Genomic DNA, 26257 nt, shown 5'->3' with positions numbered 1-26257 from the left:
ATACTCCTCGCATTGAGGCACCGAGCTTTCAGGCTTGCCTTTTTATTACACTTTGACCCTTTAGAATTTTGCTGCACATTGGCCCTTTTTGGTTTTTGCCTTGGGTTTCTCTGCCCTCCACTTTTACTCATCTCCTTTCTGTCTTTTGCTTCTGTCTCCATTTTGTTTCCCTCTGTCTCCCTGCATTGGTTCCCATCCCCCTGCCATATTAGTTTAACTCCTCCCCAACAGCACTAGCAAACACTCCCCCTCGGACATTGGTTCCGGTCCTGCCCAGGTGCAGACCGTCCGGTTTTTACTGGTCCCACCTCCCCCAGAACCATTTCCAATGCCCCAGGAATTTGAATCCCTCCCTGCTGCACCACTGCTCAAGCCACGTATTCATCTGCCCTATCCTGCGATTCCTACTCTGACTAGCACGTGGCACTGGTAGCAATCCCGAGATCATTCTAAACTCCAGTGAATACAGGCCCAGTCGATCCAGTCTCTCCTCATATGTCAGTCCTGCCATCCCGGGAATCAGTCTGGTGAACCTTCGCTGCACTCCCTCAATAGCAAGAACGTCCTTCCTCAGGTTAGGAGACCAAAACTGAACACAATATTCCAGGTGAGGCGTCACTAAGGCCTGTACAACTGCAGTAAGATCTCCCTACTCCTATACTCAAATCCCCTAGCTATGAAGGCAAACATACCATTTGCCTGCTTCACCGCTTGCTGTACCTGCATGCTCACTTTCAGTAACTGATGTACCATGACACTCAGGTCTCGTTGCACGTCCCCTTTTCCTAATCTGCCGCCATTCAGATAATATTCTGCCTTCGTGTTTTTGCCCCGAAAGTGGATAACCTCACCTTTATCCACATTATACTGCATCTGCGATGCATTTGCCCACTTACCTAACCTGTCCAAGTCACCCTGCAGCCTCTTAGCATCCTCCTCACAGCTCACACTGCCACCCAGCTTAGTGTCATCTGCAAACTTGGAGATATTACACTCAATTCCTTCATCTAAATCATTAATGTATATGGTAAATAGCTGGGCTGCCAGCACTGAGCCCTGCAGCACCCCACTAGTCACTGCCTGCCATTCTGAAACGGAGCCGTTTATCCCAACTCTCTGCTTCCTGTCTGGCAACCAGTTCTCTATCCACATCAGTATATTACCCCCAATACCATGCGCTTTAATTTTGCACACCAATCTCTTGTGTGGGACCTTGTCAAAACCCTTTTGAAAGCTCAAATACACCACGTCCACTGGTTCTCCCTTGTCCACTCTACCAGTTACATTCTCAAAAAATTCTCGAAGATTTGTCAAGCATGAGTTCCCTTTCATAAATCCATGCTGACTGGGACCGATCCTGTCACTGCTTTCCAAATGCACTGCTATTTCATCTTTAATAATTGATTCCAACTTTTTCCCCACTACTGATGTCAGGCTTACTGGTCTATAATTACCCGTTTTCTCTCTCCCTCCTTTCTTAAAAAGTGGTGTTACTTTAGCTACCCTCCAGTCCATAGGAACTGATCCAGTGTCGATAGACTGTTGGAAAATGATCACCAATGCATCTAGTATTTCTAGGGCCACTGTCCTTGGTACTCTGGGATGCAGACTATGAGGTCCCGGGGATTTATCCGCCTTCAATCCCATCAATTTCCCTAACACAATTTCCCGCCTAATAAGGATTTCCTTCGGTTCCTCCTTCTCACTCGACCCTCGGTCCCCTAGTATTTCCGGAAGGTTATTTGTGTCTTCCTTCGTGAAGACAGAACCAACTTATTTGTTTAACTGGTCTGCCATTTCTTTGTTCCCCATTATAAATTCACCTGAATCTGACTGCAAGGGACCTACGTTGGTTTTCACTAATCTTTTTCTCTTCTCATATCTATAGAAGCTTTTGCAGTCAGTTTTTATGTTCCCAGCAAGCTTCCTCTCATATTCTATTTTCCCCTTCTCAATTAAACCCTTTGTCCCCCTCCGCTTAGTTAATTAATACTTCATCAGTTGGTTAACAGTTGTATTTATGTGATATTTCATATCGCTCGAAAAAGGGAATGGATCAATTCAGTCCCACCACATCAGGATTATAAACACGAGCAATATTTCATCGCTGGAAAAGTTTAATTCTTGTAGTACATTTGAATTAACCATTTTTTTAACTCCCAGGCTAGCAATGTTTGCTTAATAAATATGAAGAAAATGATCGCTGCGTGACATTTATTATTTTAATGGCAGAAAATGCGTTCACAGTGTTTTACAACTGATTTTCAATTAGCTCCCAGATATGTGTTAAAGTAATGAAAACAAAGTAATGTACCAGTTGATGCTAGATGGCTACCATCAACACTAGCAGTTCACTGCACTGTAAAACAATATAGCACTACATTGCGATTTCCATTATACTCAGGCAGTATGGTAGGGACTGTAAATGATTAAAACAAAGATTATTAATGATTTCAAATTGTATTTTGTTACCAAGATATTTTATTAATTCAGATGCACAATGGTGCAGATGGAATAAAATAACAGAAGTGAATGTAAGCAATTAATTTGACAAAAGACCCACAGATTTATGAGCTTATACATCTTTGCCTTTGGGTATATTCTGGACAGTTCAGAGAGACTCTTCTCACAAATGTAAAATGAAGCAGAGGTTCTTTGCCCTCCCCCAACCCAAACATTTACTGCTTCACAGACAAAAATGAGAAGACGATTACTTATATCATCATAACCTATTGCATATTCAATGCAAGACACGGTGCATTAAACTATTAACTTGCAAACAGCTTATTCTTATTGTACTATTAAATAAATATATCAAACCTCAATGTTTCTTACCTCAATAGTGAACAATTTTCATTTCAATTTGAAAGCAAGGACCTTTGTATTCGGCACATCACAGATTAAACTATTAAGCCGAGGAAGCTGACGAATATGGAGCAAACCTTAAGGAAAAATTTAATTTTTAAAAATGCCATCTTGCAGCTACATAAATTAAACAATCTGACAGCAAAACTCTCTACATTTACATTCCTCACTGTCCCTTTTTAAACCAGGGATCGCCACCAGAAGCAATGAGGCAGTGTGATTATGCTCAAGTAATCAAGCAGAATAAGATAAAAACTCTTGTCCAAGTAAAACTAATTACATTTAGGTGCAGACATGGAGACACAAACAAAGACAATTCTCTTGCTTGTCAAAATGGGGGCCCATTTGTGGTATTTTCCCTTGTATTTACAGTAAGCAAATGTGGCTATCACCTTGCTGGCTGCCCAAAAGTATTGCTGAATGATCTTTATTTTATTAAATGAACCAGTAAGCACCCAAGAAAACATGGGTTATAGGTTGGAGGCCTCGACTACAGCTTTGATACAAAAAAATGTATTTCGAGACGTCGGTCATTAACAAGTTGTTACATGCTGTTACGGTAAATAACCTTTCAAACAGACATAAAATTCAGGCCCGGTATGTAAAACAAATGGATATTTGCAAATGAAGCTCATTTATGACTGTTAGGAACTGGTGTACACATGTGAGGTCTGCTTTTAGCTTCGAGCAGCGTGAGCTCAAATCTAAGCTAATTTTTTGTGACTGTAAAAAAACAAATTATTATATATGTAAACTTGTATTTACTCTGTACAGCCACCAGAAGGCTCATCCCCTGGAGACCCAAGGGATCCCATAATCCCTTGGGAGCACAGGTATTTACCGAGGCGTCACAGATTGGAGAGGCACTCTGGAGACTTGCAATAAAACACTAAGGTCACACTTTGCTTTGAGCTCACAGTGTTCAGTCTGACTCATTCTTCATACATAACAACTGGCGATGAGATACAGATGACGAACCCAGAGATGCAGAGAACAGTGGGCATCCTGGAGAAATTCTCGGAGGGAGATGATTGGGAAATCTTTGTGGAGTGACTCGACCAATACATCGTAGCCAATGAGCTGGATGGAGAAGAGAACGCTGTCAAACGAAGGGCGATTCTCCTCACCGTCTGCGGGGCACCGACGTATGGCCTCATGAAAAATCTGCTTACTCCAGCGAAACCCACAGAGAAATCGTACGATGATTTGTGTACACTGGTTCGGGAGCACTTGAACCCGAAGGAAAGCGTTCTGATGGTGAGGTAATGGTTCTACACCTTCAAGAGGTCTGAAGGCCAGGAAGTGGCGAGTTATGTCGCCGAGCTAAGACGCCTTGCAGGACATTGCGAATTTGAAGGACATTTGGGGCACATGCTCAGAGACTTTTCTGTACTTGGCATTGGCCACGAATCCATACTTTGCAAACTTCTGACTGTAGAGACCCCAACCTTGAGTAAGGCCACACCAATAGCCCAGGCGTTCATTGCCACCAGTGACAATACTAAGCAAATCTCTCAGCACACAAGTGCTGCTACTAGTACTGAGAACAAAGTGATGTTGTTTTCAAATCGCAACATACAGGACAGGTCACACATGCCTGCAGCTGCACTTCCACAGATGTCTCAGAGTCCACCATCAAGGGTGATGAATGCAAGGCCATTAACACCTTGTTGGCACTGCGGGGGTGATCATCGTTTTGATTCATGCCGCTTCAAAGGGTGTGTTTGCAAGGGCTGTGGAACAATGGGACACCTCCAACGTATGTGCAGACGAGCTGCAAATCCTGTTAATTAATCCTGCAAACCACTATGTTGCAGAGGAGGACAGATCCACGGAGGATCACGACGAACCAGAGCCGCAGACCGAGGAGGCAGAGGTACATGGGGTGCACACATTTACCACATAGTGTCCCCCAATAATGCTGAATGTTGATCTAAATGGACTCTCGGTTTCAATGGAGCTGGACACAGGCGCGAGCCAGTCCATCATGGGCAAAAAGACTTTCGAAAGGTTGTGGTGCAACAAGGCCTCAAGGCCAGTCTTAACTCCAGTTCGTATGAAACTTAGAACTTAACACAAAAGAATTGATTCCTGTAATCGGTAGTGCTACCATAAAGGTCTCCTACGATGGAGCGGTGCACAAGCTACCACTCTGGGTGGAACCGGGCGATGGTCTCATGCTGCTCGGCAGGAGCTGGCTGGGAAAGATACGCTGGAACTGGGACGACGTTGGAGCGCTAGCGCCCGCTGATGACACTTCGTGTGCCCAGGTCTTAAACAACTTCCTTTCGCTGTTCGAACCAGGCATCGGGAAATTCCAAGGAGCAAAAGTGCAGATCCAGCTAATTCCGGGAGCGCGACCCATCCATCACAAGGCAAGAGCAGTGCCGTACGTGATGTGAGAAAGGGTAGAGATCGAGCTAGACCCACTGCAACGAGAGGGCGTCATTTCATCGATCGAGTTCAACGAGTGGGCCAGTTTTATTGTCCCAGTCCTCAAGGAAGACGGCACCATCAGAATCTGTGGCGATTACAAAGTAACTATCAATCCTTTCTCCCTGCAGGACCAACACCCACTACCAAAGGACAACGCCCTCTTTGCGACGCTGGTGGGAGGAAAGATGTTCACGAAGCTGGATTTGACTTCAGCCGAAATGACGCAGGAACTGGAGGAATCATTGAAGGGCCGTACCTGCATCAACAAGCAAAAAGACCTTTTCATTTATAACAGGTGCCCGTTTGGAATTCGATCAGCGGCCGCGATATTCCAGAGAAACATGGAAAGCTGACTGAAGTTGGTCCCGCGCAGGGTAGTCTTCCAGGATGACATCTTGGTTACAGGTCGGACACAGTCGAGCATCTGCAGAACCTGGAGGAGGTTGTTAGTCGACTCAACCGCGTGGGGCTTAGGTTAAAACGCTCGAAGTGCATTTTCCTGGCACCTGAAGTGGAGTTCTTGGGGAGGAGGATCACGGCGGATGGCATCAGGCCCACCGATTCGAAGACGGAGGCAATCGAGAACGCACCGAGGCCACAGAACGTGACGGATCTGCGGTCGTTTCTAGGAATCCTGAACTACTTTGGTAATTTCTTACTGGGTCTCAGCACACTGTTAGAACCACTGCACATTTTACTGCATAAAGGGGATGAATGGGCATGGCGCAAAAGCCAAGAAAATGCCTTTGTAAAAGCTAGAAAATTGTTATGCTCAAACAAATTGCTTGTGTTGTATGATCCATGTAAGCATTTGGTACTAGCATGTGATGCGTCGTCATATGGTGTCAGGTGTGTATTGCAACAAGCTTATGATTTTGGGAGACTGCAACTGGTTGTTTACACATCCAGGAGCCTGTCTAAGGCTGAGAGCCTACAGCATGAGTGAAAAAGAAGCATTAGCGTGTGTCGATGGGGTAAAGAAAATGCATTAATATCTGTTTGGGATAAAATTCGAATTGAAAACTGACCATAAGCCACTCATGTAGCTGTTTTCCGAGAGTAATGGGATAAATACCAATGCATCGGCCTGCATCCAGAGATGGGCGTTCAGGTTGTCCGCATACAACTACACCATCCGCCATAGGCCAGACACGGAAAACTGCGCCGATGCTCTAAGTAGGCTGCCATTGCCCACCACGGGGGTGGAAATGGCGCAGCCTGCAGATTTAGCCATGGTTATGGAAGCATTTAAGAGTGAGCAATCACCCGTCACTGCCCGGCAGATCAAAATCTGGACGAGCCAGGACCCCTTGTTGTCCTGAGTCAAAAACCGTGTGCTTCACGGGAGCTGGTCCAGCGTCCCAGTGAAAATGCAGGAAGAGATAAAGCCGTTCCAGCGGAGCAAAGGTGAAATATTTATACAGGCAGACTGCCTTCTGTGGGGCAATTGAGTAGTGGTTCCCAAAAAGGGCAGAGACACCTTCATCAATGACCTTCACAGTACCCACCCAGGCATCGTAATGATGAAAGCGATAGCCAGATCCCACGTGTGGTGGCCGGTATCGATGTGGACTTAGAGTCCTGCATGCACAGATATAATACATACTCGCAATTAAGCAATGTACCCAGGGAGGCACCACTAAGTTTATGGTCTTGGCCCTCCCAACTGTGGTCTAGGTTGCATGTCGACTATGCAGGCCCATTCTTGGGTAAAATGTTCCTTGTGGTTGTAGATGCATACTCCAAATGGATTGAATGTGACATAATGTCGGCTAGCACGTCCACTGCCACTACTGAAAACCTACGGGCTATGTTTGCCACACACGGCCTACCCGATGTCTTGTTGAGCGACAACGGGCCATGTTTTACCAGTGCTGAGTTCAAAGAATTCATGACCCTCAACGGGATCAAACATGTAACATCTGCCCCATTTAAACCAGCGTCCAATGTTCAGGCAGAGAGAGCAGTGCAAACCATCAAGCAGAGCTTGAAGAGAGTAACGGAAGGCTCACTGCAGACTCACCTATCCCGAGTCCTGCTTAGCTACCGCACAAGGCCCCACTCGCTCACTGGGATCATCATGAAAAGAGCACTTAAGACAAGGCTCTCGTTAGTTCAACCTAATCGACATGAACAGGTAGAGAGCAGGCGTCTTCAACAAAGTACATACCATGATAGCGCAAGGTCCCAAGTGGCTTCCCAGCACTGTTGTGGCCAAAGAGGGGAGCAGGGTGTTTCGGGTCAAACTTTCAAATGGACTCATTCACCGGAAACACTTGGACGAAATCAAACTCAGATTCACGGACTAACCTGAGCAACTCACATTGGACCCTACCTTCTTTGACCCCCCAACATACACACCAGTGGCAACCGGCACCACGGTTGGCCACGAAGCAGAACCCATCATCCACAGCAGCCCAGCAGGACGCACCACACCAGGCAGCCCAGCAAGGCCAGCTGCACAGCCGCCCTGCGAGGGCCCAACAATTGACTTGGCAATACCAGCTTTCACACCGAGACGATCAACCAGGGCAAGAAGGGCCCCAGATCGACTCACATTGTAATTAGTTACACTATTGACTTTGGGGAGGTAGTGTTGTTATATATCTAAACTTGTATATACTCTGTACAGCCACCAGATGGCTCATCCCCTGGAGTCCCAAGGAATCCCATAATCCCTTGCGAGCACAGGTATTTAAGGAGGCCTCACAGGTTGGAGAGGCACTCTGGAGACCTGCAATAAAAGACTAAGATCATACTTTACTTTGAGCTCACAGTGTTCAGTCTGATTCTTTCTCCATACATAGCACAAACTATGGGGCTAGAGGAGCTGAAAATGACAATAGCAGAAACATTACCAGCACCTGCTGTTCAAAAAAATGGGAACATTGATATGATTTGAAATTGTTGAACTCAATGTTGAATCCAGAAGACTGTAAAGAGCTGAATCGAAAGATGAGGTGCAGCTCCTCGAGCTTTCATTGAGCTTCATTGCAATGATGTAGGAGGCCAAGGACAGAGAGATCAGAGTGCAAGTGGGGTGGAGAATTAAAATGGCAAGTGACTGGAAGCTCAGGGTCATGCTTACAGACTGAACAGAGGTGTTCAGCAAAGTGAACACCCAATATGTGTTTGGTCTCCCCTGTGTAGAGGAAACTGTATTGTGAGCAGTAAATACGGTTTACTAAATTGAAAGAAGCAATCACTGTGTCACCTGGAAGGAATGTTTAAGGCACTGGATGGCGGGAAGGGAGGAGGTGAAAGGGCAGATTTGCATAGGAAGGTGCTATGCGAAAGGGAGCGGGTGTTGAGGGTGATGGAAGTGTGGACCAGGATGTGGCGGAGGGAACAGTCCCTTTGGAATACTGAGAGATGAAGGGAGGGGAAAATGTGTGAGTTGGTGGCAGAAATGGCGTAGGATGATCCGTTGAATGTGGAGGCTGATGGGGTGAAAGGTGAGGAAAGCTGAGTAAGCCCTATCGTGGTTCTGGGAGGGGGGAAGGGGTGAGAGCAGAAATTCAGGAAATGGAACAGGCACGGTCGAGGGCCATGTCAACCACTATGGAGGGCAATCCTCGGTTGAGCAAATAGGAAGACATACTGGAAGCACTGGTGTAAAAGGTGGCATCGTCAGAACAGATGAGATGGAGACAGAGAAACTGGGCGAATGGAATAGAGTCCTTACAGGAAGCGGGGTGGGAGGAAGTGTAGTCAAGGGAGCTGTATAGTAGATATTGATTGACAGCCCATCCCCAGAAATGGAGACAGAGAAGTTTAGGAATGGAAGGGAAGAGTCAGAGATGGACCATGTGAAGGCAGGGGAGGGTGGAAATTTTAAGCAAAGTTGATGAGCAGGAAACAGCACTGACACAGTCATCAATGCACCGGAAAAAGAGGTAAGAGAGGGGACCTGAGTAGGACTGGAACAAAGTAAGTTCCTGTATCCCATGTGGGTTCCTATAGTGACACCTCTTACTTGGAGAAAGTGAAAGGAGTCAAAGAAGATGTTGTTCAATGTAAGAACAAGTTCAACCAGACGGAGGAGTGTGTTGATGGTGTAAGATTTCTAAATCGCTGGCATTAAATTGACAGCAAGATCAATTCTTTTGAAACAATTTGGAATAAGTTTATTAAACATGCGCACATGTAAATAGCCTATCGAACTCAACAGCAGTCTATTAATATCCTACGGACTCTATTTAATTACAACAGATACAATGATGTTACAATAAATAAGGTATAAAAAGGTATACTTTACTTCCCTCTGGCAAAGCACACGGCCTGCTTCTTTGTCTGTAGAGGGAGGTCCTGCTTTTGCCATGTGCTAAGGAGAAGAGCGAGAGCAATCTTTGTCTTGAGTTTTTATGCCTCTTAAGGCCATAGTTTCTCAAAAGCCTCAGGATTGGGTCTTAGTTCCAGGGCCATTCCTGATTGGCTTCTCCTCATACATGTGTCTGTCTGGAGGGCCGGTGCCATTCCTTGATTAGGTTCATGGCTTTCCAATTAACATCTTTTCTAATTTGGTGAGTTTCAAAGCCATGCTTCCTTTGTAACTTGAGCTCTGCTCAGCCAGGAGACATGAACTTGGGGAAGGTATCCATTTTGTTTCTTTCAATGATGCAGCCTTTCCATATAATCTACACTTTTAAAATTTATATATATATATACAGAATCAATGTTATCATTACTGGACACTTTTATTCTTACAACCTCCCCACCTTGAGGGGGTAATATCCTTATTGACCCCTCGTATGGTTCATCTCCTCAGGGCTCACATATCATAAACATTGAGAGGGTTCTGATAACTCTGCTGTTTATGTTTCTGAGAGGTGGATGACTGCTGTATGATGGGTTTTAAACTTAGAGAGAGAGAGAGAAAGTGGATGGCCTGACTCGATCCCCAGCTCGTAAGGTGTATGCCACACATAGGGGATTTACTATAGTACAATAACATCTCCAGTGGAGACCCTCCCCTTCCCATATCTACAGTGCACCGTCGCTTCTCGAAGCACGTTGATGATGCTCGTGAGTCATGCTGCAGCTCCCGCTTCTCCATCTTCCCTCGGCTTCGGTCATGGCCAGTATCGTCCCGACAATCATAAGGATCCGTATCATGGTCTGTGGGAAACGAGATCAGTGTAGTATTTACTCTTTGGCAGCTTTTAACTGATTAATGTGAAACCATTTCTTGTAATTAATGCCCTTTTTTCCCGGTAACTGAATCAAATAAACCGCGGGGTTCAATCGGTCTATAATCGTATGCAGTCCCACCACCTGGGCTCAAAGGCAGCTTCTTTTTCCCATAATTTGGAATCATTACTGTGTCTCCCATCTGATATTCAAAGGGACGTACTTTCTTGTCAAAGTACTTTTTAATTTGTCTTTTTGACTTCCCCAATTTGGTGGCCACAAATCGATTCATTTGATTGGTGTGATCTACCACTTGTTCCAGCCACTTGGAACTTCATGGTTTCATTGTCCTGTTAGTGTTAGCTGGCCTGGTGTTCTCATGAGCTTCCCCGTCATGGCCTGATATGGGGAGACCCCTGTTGTTCTATGAGGTGTGGACCTCATTGCCATTAAGCACATTGGCAGCATGTTAGCCCATTGAATGGGGTGGTCCGTGCACAATTTGTTTAACATTAACTTGAGGGTCCTGTTCCCCCTTTTGACCCCTCCGGATGACTGGGGGCAGTGAGCAAAATGTAATTTGTGTTTTATCCCCAACATTTCCTGCAGGTGAGTAAAAATGTTACCGGTAAAGAGTGAACGTTGATCGCTGTCCACTTGTACTGGTACTCCCCACCTACAAAACACATGATTTAATAATGTTTTGGCTGCCGTGATTGCAGTGTTGGAGCAGCAGGGGAATGCTTCGATCCAGTTAGTGAATTGATCCACCACCACTAGGGCATGCTAAAAATTGCTTTACGCCTGTGGAAGTGGCCCAATGAAGTCTATCTGGAGGTGAGTCCATGGCTCTTGAGGTGGGGGCGTGCTTTGAAGAAAGGCTCGGTTTGTGCATGTGGGAGGATTGTGTTGCAGGCACGGTAGGCATCGTGCCATGTATTGGTTGATTGTTTCCCTCATGGAAGGCCATCAAACTGTGGATGCTACCTTGTAGAAACTTGCCAGAGCCAAATAGTGCCCTGCTGTGGGATGGGAGTGAAAGAGGGCGAGCAGTTCTTGACCTACCTCTGATGGAACACACATCACTGGGCAGGCATTTGGCTTTCTTTTGAACATCAGCAACTGTTGATCTGAGTCAGGGGCAGTGGCTAGTATGGTATTGTGAGTCCAGACTGTTGGTTGAGGAAGGGGTCTGCCTTCCTCGTGCCAGGCACTTACAACAGCATATGGTCAGTATTGCTGCAGCAGGGATTTTAATATAGATGACCTGTGGGGGAGGCCTTGCTAACAGAATTGCAAGGCTCAACAACTATATCCTATATCTCCCCATCAATCGTAGTGTCCTTGGCTGCTCTGTCTGCTCTGGAATTTCTCTCACTTATGTGGACCCCCTTTTCTATGGGCTGCTACCTTTCCTATGAAGCAGGGCTGGGATCACCGTTTAAGGTATGACCAGAGCAGGCGTAACCAGGGCCCATGGACCAGGGCCTTACCGTCTATCATACGATAGTCATTTTTGTGGTATAGGGGCAAGGAGAGCATGGTGTTTATAGCATATGCACTATCGGACCAAATATTCATGGGCCTATCTGAGGTTTCCTTCACAGCGGTTAGAAGTGCGGCGATTTCTGCATATTGTGAAGACTGCCTCTTGCATCTTCGCTGGATGGTTCTTTCTGGCAATACCACAGCATACCCGGTGTGGGGGGATCCCTCAATGTGATATGAAGACCCATCGATGTAGACATCTGGGGCACCCTGTATGGGCTCTTTCTGCACAGGGTGGGTCTCAAAGTTAATCAGGGGTAATGGACATTCTTGCGGGTCCCCCTCATAGATCAGCAATTGTGGCAGCAATGTGGTGGGTTTGGAAATGGTATCAATGTCTCTTTCCATAAATTCTAATATCCATTTGCTGTAATAAAGGTAAAGTGATAAAGAAGACGGCCAGTAGGTGGCGCTCACATGTGGGATACGTCTTTTCTGCCGCCTGCAGGATTTGAGACGCATATGCAATTAGTTGTGGTCGATCAGCTGGCGTTTGGCACAGAACTGCAGTGAGGCTTTTTCTGTGGCCCCGACCTCTAAATGAAAGGGCTGCATGGGATCAGGAGGGATCAGACATGCGGCCTGTATCACTGCAGTTTTTAATTTAGCCATAGACTGGGTGTGGGTATCAGTCCATGGTGGGCGTATGTCACCACCCTGCAGTTTTATCAAATCATACAGGGGCTTTGCGCACTCTGCAAAGCCTGGGATAATGTTCCTTTGGTACCTCACCAAACCCAAGATTGATCATAGGGCTGTTTTGGAAGTGGGTAATGGCAGTCGCTGTATTATCTCTGCCTTGTGAGAGTCGAGGGATGATCCTTCTGGAGATATGGATACTCGTAGAACGGTGACCCGTTCTTTTACTAATTGAGCCTTACGGGGATTCACCTTTAGTCCCGCCTGTGCCAATAGTGTCAAAAGTTCGTGCAAAAGGGACAGATGCTCCTCCATGCTGTCGGTTTCCAGCAGTAGGTCATCTACGTACTACAGCAAGCAGGTAGGGCAGGAAAAGTCTTTCAAAATTGCAGCCATTCTTTTCTGGAAAACCATCGGGGCATTGTGGAACCCCTGAGGCAGGCATGTCCAGGTGTAGCTCTGGTCCTCAAATGTGATTGCGAATTTGTACTGATCTTCCCCTTTAACAGGGATACTACAGAATCCATTAGCGATATCGAGGGTTGCTACGTATTTGGAACCAGCAGGAATTTGAGATAATATGCTGGGAGTTTCTCTTACTCCCGGTGAGCAGGCTGGTGTTACAGTATTTAAATTTCTGTAATCAATAGTCAGTCACCAGCTGCTATCAGGCTTTTTAACCGGCCATGCGGGTACTTGATTGTGAAAGTGCCTGTGCTAACAACACCCTGCTCGACTAGGGATTTTATGGTGTCTCGGATGTAAGGGTGACTCTCCCGTGGGATGGGGTACTGTTTAGTGAATGAGTGAGAGGGTCCTTCAATAGACTCCTTGCCTGCCATTTTTCCACAGTCATGCTTGCATATGGCGAACACCGCTAGGTGTTCCTGAATTAGTTTTGCCACAGCTTTATTTTCGCTCCCCGGTGGGTCATATTCAGATGACTTTTTAATAGCAAAAACCTAGTGAACATCTAAAATTTCTATTACTCTCACATTATCTCTTAATCCCATACAAACACAATCTCAATTTTAATCTATTACTGCGCCATACTGATCCAACACATCAATCCCTACAATTCCCCTTCCGTAGGGGTGGTCATCAGCATCGACGCTGGGACCAACTGAAGTTCAGTGGCCTTCCCTGTATACGCAGTGGTTATATCACCATTAAACTCTTTAAAGGTCATACAACCCTTGCCCGCCACTGCATGGCGTTCAGGGTATGGGGTGTTGATGATGGTAACGGCTGAGCCAGTATCGATAAGCATAATCTACTGCTGGCCCCTTGTAAGACAACAAGGACTACTGGTCTCCCACTACCATCACGTCGGAACCCCAATTCCGACCAATCTTTGGTGGCCGGACCCCATCATAGGGTGGATCCTTGAAGGGGTCTCTCTAATGAGTGTGCATCGATGATTGCGTGCATGGGTAAATGATTTTGCATCCCCCCTCCGTGGCTATTTGGGTTTGTATGAGGGTTATCAATTGATCCAATTGTTGATCTGTCCCAGAGGGCTTGGGTTCATCCCTCGGGAGGTATCTATGCATTGCACCGTGGTCCGCTGCCTGTCTGGGTCTGCTGCAATCTTTTGCTAGGTGGCCTGCCTTCTTACAATTAAAGCACTGTCCCATAAAGGGGTAACATCTAGATCCCTCCACCGTTGACACTGGTTTATTTACAGTGGGTGGTGACTTCACCTTTAACTGGTCTTTTACCATCTCCCAGGCTATTTGAGCGCTGGTCTCTATATCTGTCCACTGATTGGTGAGCCTCATGACTATGCCCAGGGTGGTTTTAACTAAAATTGTTCCTGATTCTTTCCGACTGCAGCATTTGCGGGTGCCTGGTTCTGGATACGTTCATAGATATCATACAAGCGATTACTGAAGGCTCGAGGGGTCTCTTCTAGGTGCTGCTTGGTCTGATTAAGCAGAACCACTAAGTTTAAGTTTTGGATCCCTAAACGGTTTAGGATCTCGGTCATGATTGCATGGGCCGCTGTGACAAGCTGGAGGATGGCGTCTGGCAGATTATCTTTTAGGGAAGTGGAACAGGCCACGAGAAGGACTCATGTTAAGTCTCTCTCTCCTAACTCGGGGTGATTTTCTTGAAAGTTGCCCACCTCCTGTTAACTCCCAGTGGGTCAGCTCCATCATTACTGGGCCCCAACTCGTGGCTACCCACCATGGCATCAGCACCAGATTCGTGAGTCGGTATGGTTACTGGTGATGTGACCATGCGCATTACGTCGTAAAGAAGTGGTTACTATTGCTACGGTTGCCCCTCGTGTCTCCAAGATATCCCATCTTCACGATCCTTCTGGAGATTATACTGACTGCCTTCCTCTTTCCAATCTGTCGCCCACTTGTCTCCTTCTGTTGTCTCTGTTATGGCTCCCTGTGTTACTGCGGATACCAGGGCCTGCTGCTCCCCTCACTTACTTTTGATTTAGCCTTGTTATTTCTAGTTGGCACCAGGAGTGGTCTGCCTCCCAAGAGACTCATTTTTGGCCTTAGCTCTCCTTGATTTACTTTCTCCTGTAAAAATGCCACGAGCTCCCCAAAGATGCTGTTGGCCCTTACAGAAGTATGGTGCTTGTGCCTGCAACTCTATATGTCATTTATGGGTACTTTTTTGTGTACTTTCTTCTCATAGTCTACCTGTATATCTTTTGCTGGTTTTTTGTACGTGACCGATCCCATCCTGTGTCTTTTGAATTTAACTACTGATGGGTCCCCACTCAAACAGTTCCAACTATTGAGATGACTGCTCCTTAAGACGCAACTTCTCCCAAACCGTTTAAAAGTTTATAGTTTACACTTTACAACACAGGTTAGAATCGCAACTCCCGAGATTTCCAATTGTTCAAAAGAATGATCAAAAGCTGTCTCGTAGGATCCCAGACGAGCTCCCAATTTTGTAAGCTTTCTAAATCTCTGGCATTAAATTGACAGCAAGACCAATTCTTTTCAAACAATTTGGAATAAGTTTATTAAACACAAACACGTGCAAATAGCCTATCGAAGACAACAGCAGTCTATTAGTATCCTACGGACTCTACTTAATTACAACAGATACAATGATGTTACAACAAAAAAGGTATAAAAAAGTATACTTTACTTCCCTCTGGCAAAACACATGGCCTGCTTCTTTGTCTGTAGAGGAAGGTCCTGCTTTTGCCATGTGCTAAGGAGAAGAGTGAGAGCAATCTTTGTCTTGAGTTTTTATACCTCTTAACGTTGTTCTATATGCAGATTATCGATCTCCTCTCTGTGTAGTCACTGTATAGTTGCATAAGATGGAGACTTGTTACCTGATGTACTTTCAATAAGGTTTACACTGTGTATATACTATGCTGGCACCACCAGAGGGTGCAACTGGTGGAGACCAGGGTTTCCGGCCCCTGTAGCAGAGGCTTTCCACTAGAGGGCACTATGGTGGGAGACCTGGGGGTCATTTGCATAAGTGTGCAGGGCCCAGTATAAAAGGCTGCCCACCACGCTTGTGCCTCATTCTGGAGTTACGAATAAAGGACCAAGGTCACTACAGTTTGAGTACAACACATTGCCTCGTGGAGTCATATATAAGTGCATTACAGACATAACAAAGTCCATAGTTTCTCAGAAAGCCTTAGGATTGGGTCTTGGTTCCAGGGCTGATTGGCTTCTCCTCATACATGTGTCTGTCTGGAGGGCTGGTGCCATTCCTTGAGTAGGTTAATGGCTTTCATATTAACATATTTTCTAGTTTGGTGAGTTTCAAAGCCATGCTTCCTTTGTAACTTGAGTTCTGGCCCAGCCAGAGGAGGCATGCACTTGGGGAAGGTATCCATTTAATTTCTTTCATAAATGCAGCCTTTCCATATAATCTACACTTTTAATATTTATATATATACAGAATCAATTTTATCATTACTAAACACTTTTATTCTTACAATGGTTGGGGGCAGGTTGGATCTCCATTCAAGGAAGAAGCAGAGGAACCGCAGATGTCCTGATAATCCTTTGATTGAGCACGTTACAGCCTTCTTGACTCAACAGCAAGTTCAACAGTATCAGATCATTTCTTCAGGCAGCACGTGCTGGCGATGATTCTGCTGTTGCCATTTACAGCTCCTCTAGCCCCATCTTTTGTTCAGCGTGATTATTTGCAAGGGATCTTCTGCATCCTTCTGTGCATGCGCATTCTATTGGGGTGGAGCCTAAACACCATCCCGCCCCCACCGGAACCGTGTATGCACACTCGATGTTCCGGCTGCGCATGTGTACCAAAGGTTCCAAATGTGCATGTGCCTAGTTGCAGGGCCTTAACCATGATTTCTTCCCTGTGGATGAGGTCAGGGATTGAAGGAGGGAGTGAAGAGGAGAGGAGCTGAGAGGGGGGAGAGGAAAGGAGCTTGAAGAGAGGAAGAGAAGGCCAGGAACTCGCAGGAGAAGGTCAGGAACTCAGGGGAGGAGGTCAGAAACTTCGGCGAGAAGGTCAGGAACTTGAGGGAGAGACTTGAGGTCCTGCAGGCAGAGTTTAGGGAGCTAGATTAAAAAGCAGGACCTCAAAGATAATACTCTCCGGGTTACTCCCGGTGCCACGAGCTAGTGAGCACAGAAATAGGAGGATAGAGCAGATGAATGCTGGAGAGATGGTGCAGGAGGGAGGGCTTTAGATTCCTGAGGCACTGGGAACACTTCTGGGGGAGGTAGGACCTGTACAAGCCGGACAGGTTGCACCTTAACCTAGCTGGGACCAATATCCTCTCAGGGGGCGGGGGTATTGCGAGTGCTGTTGGGGAGGGTTCAAACTAGCTTGGCAGGGGGATAGGAACCTGAGAATAGATTCAGTAGGGAGGGAAGTAAAGCTAGAATTAGAAAGCAAAAATGGAGAAAGTGAATTTGAAGGACAGAGGAAACAAGCAGGAAAAAATGATAAAAAAAAACAAATTTAAAAGCTTTTTGTCGAAATGCACAATTGGTAACAAAATAGATGAGTTGACGGCACATATAGAGACAAATGGGTGTGATCTGATAGCCAGTACAGAGACATGGTTGTAAGGTGACCAGGATTGAGAACTAAATATTCAGGGGTATTTGACAATTTGGAAGGACAGACAGAAAGGAAAAGGAGGTGGGGTAGCTCAGTTAATAAAGGATGGGATCAGTGCGTTAGTGAGAAATGATATTGGTTCAGGGGATCAAGATGTTGAAGCTGTTTGGGTGGTGATAACGAATAATAAAGGGAAAACGTCACTGGTGGGCATAGTCTATAGGCCACCTAATAGTAGCTACACTGTTGGACGGAGTATAAATCAAGACATAATGGAGGCTTGTAATAAAGGAACGGCAATAATCATGGGTGATTTTAACCTTCATATTGATTGAACAAAGCAAATTGGCCAGGATAGCCTTCAAGAAGAGTTCATAGACTGTATCTGGGATAGTTTCCTTGAACAGTATGTTGCGGAACCAACAAGGAGCAGGTTATCTTAGATCGAGTACTGTGTAATGAGGCAGGATTAATAAATCATCTCGTAGTAAAAGATCCTCTAGGACTGAGTGACCATAATATGGTTGAATTTCAAATTCAGTTGGAGGGTGAGAAAGTTGGTTCTCAAACCAGGGTCCTGAGCTTAAATAAAGAAGACTACAAAGGTGGACTGGGGAAATAGATTATTAAAGTATGGGACGGTTGATGAGCAGTGGCAGACATTTAAGGAGATTTTTCATAACGCGCAACAAAAATATATCCCAATGAGAAGGAAAGACAGTAAGGGAAGTGATAACCATCCGTGGCTAACTGAGGAAATAAGGGACTGTATCAAATTGAAAACAAAGGCATACAATGTGGCCAAGACTAATGGGAGGCCAGGATATTGGGAAATTTTTTAAAGCCAGCAAAGAATGACTAAACAAATTATAGAGAGAAGATAGGTTATGAACATAAACTCGCACAAAATATAAAAACAGATAGTAAGAGTTTCTACGGGTACATAAAAAGGAAAAGAGTGGCTAAAGTAAATGTTTTTCCCCTGGAGGATGAGACTGGGGAATTAATAATGGAGAACAGGGAAATGGCAGAGACATTGAACAAATATTTTTTATCGGTCTTCATGGTAAAAGACACTAAAAACATCCCAATAGTGGATAATCAAGAAGCTATAGGGAGGGAGGAACTTAATACAAGCACTATCTCTAATGAAGTAATACTTGCTAAAATAATGGGACTAAAAGCGTCCCCTGGATCTGATGGCTTACATCCTAAGGTCTTAAAAGTGGCTGCAGAGAGTGGATGCATTGGCTGTAATCTACCAAAATTCCCTGGATTCTGGGGCAGTCCCAGCGGATTGGAAAACCGCAAATGTAACTCCTCTATTTAAAAGAGGAGGCAGACAAAAAGCAGAAAACTATAGACCAGTTAGCCTAACATCTGTCGTTAGGAAAATGCTGGAGTCCATGATTAAGAAAGCAGTAACGGGACATTTGGAAAAGCATGTTTCAACCAAGCAGAGTCAACATGGTTTTATGAAAGAGATATCATGTTTGACAAATTTGCTGGAGCTCTTTGAGGATGTAACGAGCAGGGTGGATAAGGGAGAACCAGTAGATATAGTGTATTTAAATTTACAGAAGGCATTCGATAAGGTGCCACATAAGAGGCTACTGCACAAGATAAATTCTCACGGGGTTGGGAGTAATATATTAGCATGGATTGAGGATTGGCTAACTAACAGATAACAGAGAGTCGGGAGAATCGGTAATTTTTCGGTTGGCAAACAGTGACTAATGGGGTGCTGCAGGGATCGGTGCTGGGGCCTCAACTATTTACAATCTATATTAGTGACTTGGATGAAGGGACCAAGTGTAATGTAGCCAAGTTTGCTGATGATACAAAGCTGGGTGGGAAAGCAAATTGAGGAGGACACAAAAAATCTGCAAAAGGATATAGGCAGGCTAAGTGAGTGGGCAAAAATTTGGCAGATGGAGTATAATGTTGGAAAATGTGAGGTTATCCACTTTGGCAGAAATAATAGAAAAGAAAATTATAATTTAATTGGAGAAAAATTGCAAAGTGCTGCAGTACTGAGGGACCTGGAGGTCCTTGTGCATGAAACACAAAAAGTTAGTATACAGGAAGGCAAATGGAATGTTGACCTTTATTGTAAGGGGGTTAGAGTATAAAAGCAGAGAAGTCATGCTACAGCTGTACAGGGTATTGGTGAGGCCACACCTGGAGTACTGTGTGCAGTTTTGGTCTCCATATTTAAGGAAGGATATACTTGCATTGGAGGCTGTTCAGAGAAGGTTCACTGGGTTGATTCTGGAGATGAGGGGGTTGTCTTATGAAGATAGGTTGAGTAGGTTGGGCCTATACACATTGGAGTTCAGAAGAATGAGAGGTGATCTTATTGAAACCTATAAGATAATGAGGGGGCTGGACAAAGTGGATGCAGAGAGGATATTTCCACTCATAGGGGAAACTAAAACTAGGGGACATCATCTTAGAATAAGGGGCCGCCCATTTAAAACTGTGATGAGGAGAAACTTCTTCTCTCAGAAGGTTATAAATCTATGGAATTCTCTGCCCCAGAGACCTGTGGAGGCTGGGTCAGTGAATATATTTAAGGCAGAGATAGACAGATTTTTGAATGATAAGTGAGTAAAGGGTTATGGGGAGCGGGCAGGGAAGTGGGGCTGAATCCATGAGCAGATCAGCCATGATCTTATTGGACGGCTGAGCAGGCTCGTGGGGCCAAATGGCCTACTCCTGCTCCTATTTCTTATGTTCTTATGTTCTTAAAAGGTCAGGAACTCGGGGTGAGAAGATGAGGAACTCAGAGGGGAAGGTCAGGAACTCGGGGTGAGAAGATGAGGAACTCAGATGGGAAGGTCAGGAACTTGGGGAGAGAATGCCTAAACATGGGGGAGAAGGACAGGAACTTGATGGGAAAGGTCAAGAACTCAGCAGGGTGGGGGTGGGGGGTGAGGTCAGGAACTTGGGGGGGGGGTTGGAGCACAGAGAGAACAGTGGGGCTAAATGTGATTCAGGTCCAAAGGGTGGGATGAGAGCAAGAACATGATCCAGATGGGAAGACAGATCAGGTTCTCCCCCTTTCTTTTAGATGTTCTTCCAACCAGATGAATTTGTGAATTCCTTCTCACATGCTGAGCAGTTGAGCAGCCTCTCCCCAGTGTGAACTCGTTTGTGTTTCAGTAGGCTGGATGATTGAGTGAATCATTTCCCACACATGGAGAAAGTGAACTGCCTCTCCGCAGTATGAACTCATTGGTGTGTCAGAAGGTTGAATGCACACACCGACACCATACACGGACTCGCCACACATGGTCCGTTCTCTGAATTAAAGAATTTTTATCACTTCCAGGTGGAAAAAAACATAAAACATCAAAGAAGTAACTAACCTTCTAATTTGAGTAGAAAGTCTTTTATTTTACCAGCCAAAAACAACTATAATTATAAGTGCAGAATACTAGATAAGAGGATCTTCACAAAGCTAGCTACACTTCCACCATCTGTAGGCTGTCTGACAAGACTGGAGCAAATTACACATTGCAGGTACTCTACAGCAGGCAGGATCAAATTACACATTCCAGACAAACTATTGGGTGTGTCTTGTCCTCCAAGAGGACCAATCAGAAATCTGGTCCAACCCACTCGTGTTGCAAATAAACACTGCCTCTTTTGTTTCTTTACTTGTCCTATTACCATCCCCTTTTGCTTTGTACTATCATCCCTTTTGTCATTAAAATCACTCCTGTCTTCCACCCTATCAAAGACCTTCACTTTTGCTTTTTCCTTCCTCCTTTCTTTGCTTCTGTGCTCGTATTGTATCTACACCAGAGCTGTGGTCTGTTCCACTATTTTGCATCATATGTGAGAATGAAAACTTAAAATGAAAGTTTAAAAAGTGCCCAATTGTCCCATAACTCTGTTTCCAACAGGATAAGGTTTACTGGCAATCAGAGTGAGGTTATTCTTTAAGACTGAGAAATCTAGGTGAATAGTGTAGGGCACTATAGGATTGAAATGCAGATATTCGGGATAAGATTAATGAATAGAAAATTATGGGCGGTGTGCCAGCTTTTTGCCGAAAATTGGTCCTCCGATTGCCAAAAGATGATTCCAAATATTAGTCACTCTTTGTGCCAAAAGTTTCTTCCTGATATTAATCCTGAACTCGCCTGCAGCCATCGTTTAAATTCAAATAATACACTTAATTACAATGATACAAATGTATTTAGTTGTGGTCATGTTACTTTACTTTTCAAGTTCAGGAAGGAGTTGCAACTGAATGAAATATTGCAGGACGCGTGTTCCTCATAACCCAGGCTCCAAAGTGCAACCAGTGGTCTGTCACTCTGAACTCGATGGAAGAACAACCAGCAATAAAATTGTCTGAAGTCAAACAGCTTCGCGTTTGCTTCTAAGCCTGCATCAATACTTTCAGAATCAGCAAATACTATTTGAAATGTAATGTTTATGCATTACAAGGAATACTTAATCTAAACAAGGCACATATGCACTTTCAGTTGATGTTTCGCACTCGACGCGAATCACTTGTGAAAGTCTCCAGCCTTTATATTTAAAGTTATCGGACGCACTCACAAAGTATTTGAAACCGCTACGCTTTGTGCTGCCATTGGTAACATGGGATATCACTGGGCGTTTGACGTGCAGTGTAATCTCACCAAAACTATACAGATTACTAGTCAGATGGATATTGGTCCGAGTGGGATCAGGTTCAGCCTCCTTTCCCAACACAGCATTTTGAGACCTTTAATAAAATGTAAAAATAAAACCAGCGGAGCCGGAGATCACTTAAATACTCGGGACCAAAAATGGGACCAATGTCCACCTCTGGGTTCTACCTCAGTAGGAAGGTGGTTATGTTTTTTACCCTGCTCATCTTGGCGTTACTTCTGATTTCGACGGTTTTAGCGATTCTTTACGCCAGACTGAGGACTAAGAAAACGGAGGAGATCTTCCCGACGACCTGGGAGCACCCGAGCACCAGCTTGATGCCCACCGTTACTGACCGGTGGGGTCCGTGGAACAACTCCCGTTTACCAACCAATCTCATCCCCAGGCACTACCAGCTGGAGCTGTGGCCACAGCTAGTGCCCGGGCAGGAACGACCCAACTCTTTCACCGGCCAAGTCAATGTGACAGTGATGTGCAGAGAAGAGACCGAGATCATCCTGATTCACAGCCATCTCCTCAACTACTCTGGGGTGACTATCACAGCTACCGGGAGCCCTCTCGGTGTTGAGCTTCACCCCAGTCCCGACATTCAGGACACTTGGCATAACTTTCAGAACCAGTACCTGGTGATCAATCTGGACGGCAAGCTGGTGCCCGGGCAGGAGTACACCATCCAAACTAACTACAGCGGCCAGCTGAATGACGTGTCAGCGGGACTTTTCATCAGCTCCTACTCGGAGTGGGGCACCAACAAGTAAGTGAGAGAGTTTGGAAAGTACAAGCTGTGGAAGTCTGAGCAAATCTCAGGGAGCGGGCGCGCTTCCCAACAAGCAATATTAAATGGTCTTCACTTTAAGGAACGCTTTCGATGTTAGGCTTTTCTTGATCTTTATGACTTTCTTTTCGCATGACTCCTCGTTGTTCGGATAGCCTCTCCTTTCTCTGTTGTGACGACAAAATGATCTGTATTACAAACAGATTATTAGAATCTTGAATCGAATTCATAAATGCTGTGGTAGAATTCCCCCAAGAGATCCCCGGTTTATAAAATTATTGAGCTGAGAGACGAAGGGGGTTTCGTTTCCTCGACTTCTTTCAGTGCAATTTTAATAAAATGTGTTTGATGCACATGCTTTCAAAGAACATTTTACTGCTGTGAATTTAAAGGTTGAAGTCCACTTGGCCTGTATTAGTGCAATGTACAACGCCGTGTCAGACACGCACCATGTAATTTTTAACATTTCTCCCCGAGTGCCAATGTTATGCCATATTTCGTACAGGAACTCAGCAATTGTCCTTGCTCACTGCCCACTTGGAAAGAAAATGAATGTATTACTTGTGCCTTTGCCATAAAACTGTTCATGAAAAAAAATCACGAGCAGCAATCACCCCGGCTGCTGAAATAACTTATTTCGGTAATGTTATCTCGTCTTTATAGCTTAACGTTTAACTGTAACTTGAGTCGCTGAAAGCATATACTTCAGCACAAAACTACGTTGAACAAGGGAACTTTTGTGAAAAAAAGTTTCCAACCATACACATGACAATTTAGACCTCCAGCTCCCTTTCTGGTATTCAAATTCACAGAGCTTGTATTTATAGTGCTTGGTGTGACCTCTGGGACTATCTGAGTCTAAACAGCATTGCCATATGGACAGCAAAGCGAATTGAAGAGTGTGAGGGGAACTTCTAGAGAGGTCCTGTGACATTTCACTCAAAGAATGATAAGCCTTGTCTGAATTTAGTTCCTTTTCACTTATTTATGTCTTTGACAACTTAGAGATAGATATGTTTCCTCAGAATGGTTTTAATCACCTCCTGTGTGTTGTGACTGTTCCTGATACTTTTGCTAACATTAACCATTTCAAGAAATATATATTTTTGTTGCCAATTTAATACTTTGTCTAGCCCAAAGGATTCCAAGTTAATCAAAATTTCAATTCTATTTTGTTGTATTTAAACTTTGTCCATATTGATGGGCTTTATACAGTTAGTTTTAGTACTTGCATAGAACTGTTTGCATTTTTATGATGCCTTACATGAACATTTTGGTGGAATCTATAGCCATACTTGGGTGATGACAATCCATGGAGAATTAGCATGGACCCATTATTTTCTGAATGAAGAAAGAATGCACTTTAGAGATGGCAATATCATTTAATAAATCTAGTAACTGTAACTTTAAAAGGGGAGTTTGGCTATTTCCATGTGCCTGATCATTTTTGGCACTATTTTAGAGTGGTATCATCTATTGATGCCCTGCATCGTGGGGAAGCTATCATTTTTGAGACACGCTCACTGTTTCTATTCCTGTTGCTGGTCAAACAACAATTCATATACTAACAACTACAAGATCATAATTGTCACTGCTTAAATACTGAGCATACAAACAATTAATATACAGAAATAGTTGTAGACAGGGTCACTTAGCAATTTGAATAACAAGTAATGAATAGAATAAGAGGTTATAAAGGCAGCTCTGTGTATCACCGTCATTCAGCATTAACTGGATTGCTGAATATTAAATTATAGTATATGTCTGAAACTACTGCAAATTGGCGAGACTACTCTAGAAGTTAACTCCTTAGTTGCTGACAGGTTGACAGCAGTAGATAGTCAGTCTATTGATTAGATTAGAGTCTATGCATGGGTGCTTAGCATTATTCTCAGAGTTTATATGACCTTGTCCTTATAAGCGGCATTGTTCAGTTGATCTTCCTCCCAGGGGATGAAAGTATTAGCTTCTGGAATATCGAGTTGATGAGGTCCTATAGTGGCGGGGCTACCTGTTCTCCTCAGATCCTCTGTTCCGGCTGAATTCACCTTATGCATGGTGACTGTGTCTGAGATAGCTGACTTAGCTCTCACTTTCCTTGATTTCAGACAACTTGTACAATTAAGTGAGACATTTATCTCTGCCTGTAACTGGTTGATATAGCCATATAATGTGACTTATATAAAACCTCTTAACTCTCTGTTATGAATATATCTTATACTTGTAAAGGTATCCTTCTACATGTGCTGGATAAAGAATACTACAGAAAAAGACTAGAGAAGACAATTAAAATCTTCTAACAAATAAAGAGGGCTTTCATCGAATGAAGACAAAGAGAGTCTACCAAGAAGTGTGTCAAGCGCCCTAAATTCAAACAAAAATGCTATTATTCCATTCAATTGACCTGGGTGACATGTATATCCAAACATATATTTCCAACAGTCACATAGGTGTCCTGGAAGATGTCAAAGTTAATGAGGCATAGGTGCTTAGTCATGTCAAATTTCACTTTCACTCCCCTAACTTCTCAATCTTGTTTTTAACAAAGGGTCTCACAAGGACTAGATAAGGTATGGGATATTTATGTCCCACTAGAGAGTTATTCCTGAGCTCCGGTCTTAATGCTAGCCTCTTATCACTGGGAAGGAATGTTTGTTCATGGTAACCTTCATGATCTTAATTAGTTTTGATTTCCCAGCATTCAGTTTAACTATTTTGTGTGACCACCTTTAAGCTGAAACTCAATTTTGAGAAGACATTTTGGCAATTTGCAAAAGGTTTTTCCTAGAATGATGAAAATGGCAGGAAAGTTCCTCCCACTGCACAGCCTGAGGAGGATGCCTAGGTCGGGGAGAAGGTGGATCGCGACAGTGAGCAGTCAGAGAAAGGACGACACAACTTATAGTTCTATACTTTCAATGAATAAAAGTTGACATACCAAATAATATCACTTCATAGCTGCTTATTCTCCCCACCCCCACCCCTTCATAAAGTCTGTCACAGTTAAAGATTTCACCAAAGTTCCTATATAAAGCCCCTTATAATCATCCTCCTCCCAAAAGTTGCAAGCGTACACAGAAATCAACTCAGAACTTTATGTGCTCAAGTTGTATATATTCTCATAATGACATTAATTCAAAGATGCTAGAA

The 26257-nt window shown here is 44.4% G+C and overlaps 1 protein-coding gene across 3 annotated transcripts in view; it reads left to right on the top strand.

Moving 5' to 3' along the window:
• Positions 1–22372: 22372 nt before the first annotated feature.
• Positions 22373–26257, top strand: part of LOC139265923 (aminopeptidase Q-like) — a 352506-nt gene continuing 348621 nt past the window's right edge. For all 3 annotated transcript variants that reach the window (XM_070883537.1, XM_070883528.1, XM_070883519.1), the window contains exon 1: positions 22373–23086. In XM_070883537.1, the coding sequence (XP_070739638.1) occupies positions 22470–23086 (617 nt within the window). In that variant the 5' untranslated portion in view covers positions 22373–22469. The remainder of the gene's footprint in view (positions 23087–26257) is intronic.

Source organism: Pristiophorus japonicus, chromosome 1, assembly GCF_044704955.1.
Source record: "Pristiophorus japonicus isolate sPriJap1 chromosome 1, sPriJap1.hap1, whole genome shotgun sequence".
NCBI lineage: Eukaryota > Metazoa > Chordata > Chondrichthyes > Pristiophoridae > Pristiophorus > Pristiophorus japonicus.
Note: the sequence above shows the minus strand (reverse complement) of the source record. Positions and strands in the feature narration are given on the sequence as shown.